The 6,698-nt window shown below is 32.7% G+C and overlaps 1 protein-coding gene across 1 annotated transcript; it reads right to left on the reverse strand.

The window, feature by feature from the left end:
- Window positions 1–633: 633 nt before the first annotated feature.
- On the reverse strand, window positions 634–5,136 carry LOC110034030 (auxin-responsive protein IAA2-like). The gene is made up of 6 exons (XM_020738262.1): window positions 4,551–5,136; window positions 4,259–4,454; window positions 3,085–3,344; window positions 2,499–2,640; window positions 1,540–1,609; window positions 634–1,219 (listed from the first exon to the last, which is right to left on the reverse strand). The coding sequence occupies exons 1-6, from the start codon at window positions 4,789–4,791 to the stop codon at window positions 1,184–1,186; spliced, it is 945 nt and encodes a 314-aa protein (XP_020593921.1). The 5' UTR covers window positions 4,792–5,136; the 3' UTR covers window positions 634–1,183.
- Between the last annotated feature and the right edge of the window lie 1,562 nt (window positions 5,137–6,698).

Consider the following 6,698-nt stretch of genomic DNA (forward strand, 5'->3'; position numbering starts at 1 on the left):
CCCGCCCCTTCCGGCCGGCCCACGGGCCGCGTCCGTTTGGGGCAGATTCTGCCGTACCATTTGGTTCGCGCGTTTTGCCAACTTATCTGAAACTGCGTTTGGATTTTTACACTAAAAGCGGGTCACGAGTCGACCCATGCGGCCGACTCGCGGGCCGCATTTCAGGATAAACAACTTATCCTAAAACGCACAAAACGAACCCTAAGTTTGAAAGTTTAGGTTTGAGACATGTAGATACATAATGTATATACATAAGAATTGTGTGGGCATATATATAAACGCCCCTAAAATATAAAAAAAATGTAACATTTTATAATTTACAAGCATTTACATACAGTCTTACATATCTACCTTACATAACAACACTCAAATCTTTAAATTTAAAAGTATATATGTTAAACATATAAATACATAAGAATCATGTTTTATACATGTAAATGAGGCTATGTTATAAAAATATAACGCATTGACATACATGCTTATGTATGTAACATATTACACAACATTCAAATCTTTCATATCACATCAAAGTAGCATCATTTTGTAAAAGTAAAATACACATTTTGCAGTGTTATATACATGTAAATATGATAAGTTAAGAGTGAGATTTGTAAATACATGAGAATTGTTTGGTAGGTATGTAAATTTCCCTATGTTTTATCAAGAAAAGCAAAGATTGACTTTGACTATTTGGCTTTTCGGAATAATTTCTAAAATCAGCTCCTAAAAATCATTTTCATTGTCTATGTGCAATCAATGGCGACATGAATTTCTTGCAAGGAAGAACAAGCTCTGTCATTCAGCCACCTGTCCACATTTTATTTTTCACTTCTTTGCATGGAGCATTTACATTCATAACATATAATTTTTCTGTATTTACATATCTAACAACTCAACATTCATATTTACATGCATAGGCTTAGAACACTGGCATGTAAGATATGTAATTAGAGAGGAAATATGTTGTATGTATGTAAATTTCCTATAAAACTACAGATCAATCATGGCTGAAGAAGAACACAGAAGACTAATTAAGTAAATGTATAATTAAAAAGGCAGACAATTTTAGTAGAATATGACAAGAACAATTAAAAAATTTACAAAAAGAAGAAAAAAAGGGCAAATAGCTAAAGCTTGTCAGAAGGATTTAAAGGCTTTCTGCTCTGCAATATGGTAAAAAAAATCAACTTGATTTCTTCTTCCTGCAGAATGTTCGCATCTGCAATAAAAAATTTGTCAAATATATACCTTCCTTAATTTTTTTTTTTTTAAACTGACAGGAAATGATTATATTTATGAAGCTAGTGGGGCATTTACATACATACGACACAATTCTTATATATTTACATATCAAACACCCAAACATTCATATTGACATTCATGCAAGCTCAAATCTTTAATATTACATCAAAAATAAACACACACTTTCATGCACAAGTGTAAATATCAAATCTAGGTTTGTGTTAGATATGTAAATAAATAAGAGTTGTGTGGTATGTATGTATATTTCCCTAAAATTAATGGCTTCAGTGAACATACAGATGATGAAGATGATGATACTTCAGAGCTCTTCAGCACTCTCAATCTCTTTGCTGTAGAAACAAACATTCTGCATGTAATATAAGGAAAATAAAATTAGGCGAAAAAACATTTTTAAAAAAATTATTTTTTTGCTAATAAAAAATGAAGGAAAATAAATGAAATTGCTTTGTGATGAGATTAATATGAGTTTTGATACATTAATCATATATTGCACTAATCTCAAAGTAACCAAGGATTCTAAAACCCATCCAAACCGCAGGTTGAAAATAATAAAACTTCAATGCAAAATATTCATGTTGCAGGCCAAGCAAATTGTTAGATTAACATTTATCAATGTTGCATAAAACTAAGAGGCTTTGTGCCACTAGATTTAAAAGCTTTAGTAAATCTGTAAATTAAGATTTACAAAATCCAGCTAAAAAAAAATATTTGGTAAATCCTAGATTTACTAAGGGTCTGTTTGGGGCAGCTTGTGCGTTTCAGGATAAGCTACTCGTCCTGAAACGCGGCCCGCAGGCCTGACGCGGGTCTACCCGCGGCCTGCGTTTAGTGAAAAAACCCAAACGCAGTCTCGGATAAGCTGACGAAACGCACGAACCAAACAGTACGACGGCGTTTTGAAAACGCCGCCCGCACTTACAAGCTGCCACAAAAAGACCCTAAATCCTGAATTTTAAATTGCATTTTTTTTTTTTTGGAGATTTACATTCCTACCCACCCAATTCCTCTCTATGAACATATCAACCACCAAAACTTCAAGTTTTATCATCAGACCGCCCAACCTATGCTGAAAACATAAAAATTTGATGGTATGTGTATAAAAAATTGAATTTTGGGTGTTAATGCATAAGAATTGGCTAGTAAATATGTAAATTTCCCTTTTTTTAACCAAAATACGAGAAATAAATAATCATTTTACTTCCACAAAACAATGTAATATAGTGTCAAGAACTTACTCCCATGGAACATCACCAACCAACATTCTATCTCCTTCCTCATCCTCATAGATCAGAGTATATTCGCCGCTCCCATCCAGCAATCCCCTAATTGCATGTTTTTCAACATTTTCCTTAATTGCAGCAATAGGCTCCATTTGGGCTGCCAACATAAAGGGAAAAAAGTTATAAATTTGCAAAGAAAAACATCCAAAGTCATTTGCAAATGTTTTCATGTCATTGTAAATCTCACAAAGATGGAGAAACATTTTCTCAAACAAAAAAAAGCCTTGTTTGTCTTCTCATACCACTCAAGTCCTATATATTTACATAACCAATATCTAAAGTTTACCTTTTTACATATAAACCAGACTTTCCCATGCAATAAAAGGGGTAACTTTGATGCGATATGAAAGACTTGGGCGGTATAAATGTAAAAAAAAACAAACTTTAGGTGTTGGATATGTAAAAACAAAGGAATTGGGTGGTATATATCCATAAATGCAGCTACATTCAAAGTTATCAAATATTTCCAACAAATCAAATATGAACACATTATAAAATAGTCTTCATCCGCGAAAAATGCAGAAAATTGTGTAATATATACCGGCAAGAAGATCGCGGAATAACTCGTCGACGGCCGAGGAGAGTTTCTCGTAGCAATCAAAAGCGAGTAGATCAATTTTTCTTCCAATGGGGATCCCTTCCATGTTAATTTTCACGAAAAATGTTTTACGGATCGGTTCGTTCTTCGGCTTTGACTCAGAGCTTACAGATTTCAACTCAACTGCTTGTTTTGAAGCAGTGGTGAGATGTTTTCTGGAAGAACGAATTGGCGGCCAACCAACTACTGGTGTAGAAGCAGACCTGAATTTTTATATAAAGAAAAGATGAAGAATTTAAAGTTTTAATTGAATGAAAAATACTACTTTGTGAAAAAAAAATGGAAATTACACACATACATACCACGTAGTTACATATGTAACCTGTAAAATTTGATATTTATAATAATACCACCCTAATCTTTCCTTACATCAACAATTCCACCGTTTTAACTTCTAAAAAGTGAAATATACATTTTCATTTACAGGCAAGGCGGCATATATGAAAAAATTGATGTTTAGCTGTTTGATATGTAAATACATAGGAATAGAGTGATATGTTTGTCAATAATCCTCAGTTAAAAACAGGCCAGGAGTTCAAGGAAATCTAACATTTGTTTTTTAACTGCAACTGTTGCAAGATAATATTTTAAATCTGGTGCAAAATAATCAATTAACAGTAGGAACTCTGGTTATTAAAAAAATAATAATTTAATTCAAATGAACTATACTTAAATAAATAAAAAGTTAAAAAATATTTCATCTTTTATTCAATTTTCAGAACAACAAACAAATCTCCTGTAAGAAACCCCAAACTCACCATGCCCCAAAAGTAGGCATGCAAGAAAAACAAGAAAACAGCCATCTTTAAAGCTCACTGTTCGTTAAACATTGCAAATTACATACATACCATTCAATTCTTATGTATTTACACATCTAACACCGAAACTTTTTAAGGTATATGCCACCTTGCCTATGGATGAAAGAGGTGTATTTCAATATGTTAAAATAGTGATTTTTTTATATGATAAGAAATATTTGTATGGTATAAATGTAAAAAAATGTAAACTTTAAGGTTATAGATATGTGAATACATTGGAATTGGGTGGTATGCACGAAAAAAAGAAAAAAGAAACTACAGCGAATAGGGCAATAGGGCCATAATGGCTAACTGGATACCTTATCTGAGAGCTATTATGAGCTACAGCTAAACTCCCAGAAGAAGTAGCAGATATTGGTAGCGGAAGACAGCATTTCTTCACCTCAACAGAAAGCTGTCGATCTGCTCTTCCATTTGTCCTCTGCAATATATCCTTTTCTAACTCTGGTTTGATCTGTAAATGGCGAAAATCTGTTTTTTCCTGCTGCTGCAAAGCTGATTACAGGAGCGCAAGAACAAGAAGATGGTACAGAATGGTTAAGAAGAAAGAATGACCAAAAAAAACTTCAAAAATATTAAATATCAACACACCATCTGTCTTGGATTCAGTGCTTTCAAAGAAACCTCTCTTTGCTCCAGCAGAAAGGTGAGCTGCCATGGATTTAGAAGCATTGGGGAAGGGATTCAGAGAGAGACCAGAGTTAAAGATGTGATCTTTGTCATCTTCCACCTTGGATTCCAGCCAGTCTTCTCCAGGAGGCGCAAGCCGCAACTCCAGCTTTCTCTCTTCATCTTCTTCAAAACATCCCCCTCTTCTAACATCCCTATCCATCTCGTCTCGAGAGATAAAAATGGAAGCTTGAACAAACAGAAGCCTTTAAGAGCCCCTTTGTTGAAACAGGAAACAGCAGTAGGAAATGGAGGAAAGCGATTCAGCTTTGGTGCTTCGTTTCAACCCAAAAGCTGGTTAAAGGCTTCAACGACGAACAAAAATCGCTGGGATTAAGGCTTAGCTGCCTCAAAATAAGGTTTTTGAAGCGACGAGAGAAAGGGAAAGGTTGCAGAAGCTCGTCTTTTAGTTCTCTTTTTCAGAGAGGGGGTGGGGAGAACCGAGCCAGCGATAGAGATTCCATGAAAGAGTGCTTTGTTGAGAGAGAGAGAGAGAGAGAGGAGAGACGTAAGAGTGAGATAGAGGGAAGGGGCAGCGGGCTTTCTTCTGATAGAGCGAGGGTGGAGACGCGTGTGCTCTGTTTTCTTTCGTTACTGGTCATTTTATGGCCGGAAAAAGTAGGGAAATAAACTAGGGAAATTTACATACATAGCACAAAACTGTCATTTATTTACATGGATGACGCCTTCATTTTTGTATTTACATATATAACTTTTTTATGCTTTTAAAAAAATAATAATATTATTATTTTTTATATAATATTACAAATTTAAATGCTGTATATGTAAATATAAAAGTTTAGGTGTGAAATATATAAATATATGCAAATTTTGAGCTACATATGTAAATGCCAATACATGCCATCAATTCCTATCTATTTACATGTTTAACACGTAAATTTTATTTATTTTTTAATTCTTATGGCTTCAAAAAATACCACCATTTTAACTTATAAGATTTAAATGCATATCATTCTATTCTTGTATATATACATATCAAATACCTAAACTTCAATATTTGCATATATATCACCTTAAATATGCATGAAAATATGTATTAGACTTTTTACATATTTTTGATATGATGTGAAAGATTTGAATGATATAAATATAAAGAAGAAAAGTATAGGAGTTAGATATGTAAACACGAAAAAATATTACCTCAGGAGTACTGATGCATAAACACGAAAAAATATTACCTCAGAAGTACTGATGCATCAGTATTCCAAAAGTGAGGTGCCACGTGGCGTCACGGTGAGACCATTGCATACGTGACACTTCACCATTGAAGTACTGATGCATCAATACTCCCGATGTAATATTTTTTTCTGTAAACACATAGGAATTGGATATCACATATGTAAATTTCTCTTTTTTAATTTGTAAATAATAAAATACAACTTTACTAAAGTGGCTTATATGTAAAAAAATTGAAATTTTGGTATTAGGTATTAAATACATTGGATTTGAGTGATATGTATGAAAATCTTCCAATAACATACTTAGCATAAAATGCCTATATTCTTATTTAGTTAATTGAGAATATATATGTTATATAGGGTGGACCAATCTATATTTATAAATATTAACATAATTAAATGCCAAGAAATAAAAAAAAATCTATCTTGGCTAATAATATGCAATGATATATATATATATAGGGCTTTTGAGCTTAGCATATTATGGCCTTTTAGACTTTTATCCCCACAAAAGTGTTAATTTGATGTGATTCACTTTTGGATCTCTGCCTATGAGAAGAATAGGGAAGAAGTGGGATTTAATTTAATATATATATAGATATATATATATATAATAATGAAAAAAAGTGAAAAAAGGGGCATTTACATACATACCGCCCAACTTCTATGTATTTATATATCTAACACATAAAGTTATTCTTTTTATATTTCTACCACCTAAGTTTTGAATAACATAAAAATATCACAATTTTAACTTTTAAATTGTGAAATACTCTTTTTTATGCCCTGTAAAGGTGACATATTAGAAAAAAATATTAGTTTAGGTGTTTAGATATGTAAATACATGGGAATTAAGTGATATATATATATA

Source organism: Phalaenopsis equestris, unplaced genomic scaffold (assembly GCF_001263595.1).
Source record: "Phalaenopsis equestris unplaced genomic scaffold, ASM126359v1 Scaffold001333, whole genome shotgun sequence".
Taxonomy (NCBI): domain Eukaryota; kingdom Viridiplantae; phylum Streptophyta; class Magnoliopsida; order Asparagales; family Orchidaceae; genus Phalaenopsis; species Phalaenopsis equestris.

Bases quoted from the DNA above. Each gene is read 5' to 3' on its own strand.
- LOC110034030 (XM_020738262.1), bottom strand. From the start codon at position 4,791: ATGGATAGGGATGTTAGAAGAGGGGGATGTTTTGAAGAAGATGAAGAG. The intron at 4,455-4,550 runs GTGTGTTGATAT...TCCTGTAATCAG, and splicing joins CACTGAATCCAAGACAGATG to CTTTGCAGCAGCAGGAAAAA. The intron at 1,220-1,539 runs GTATGTTCACTG...TTTTTATTGCAG, and splicing joins TATCATCATCTTCATCATCT to ATGCGAACATTCTGCAGGAA.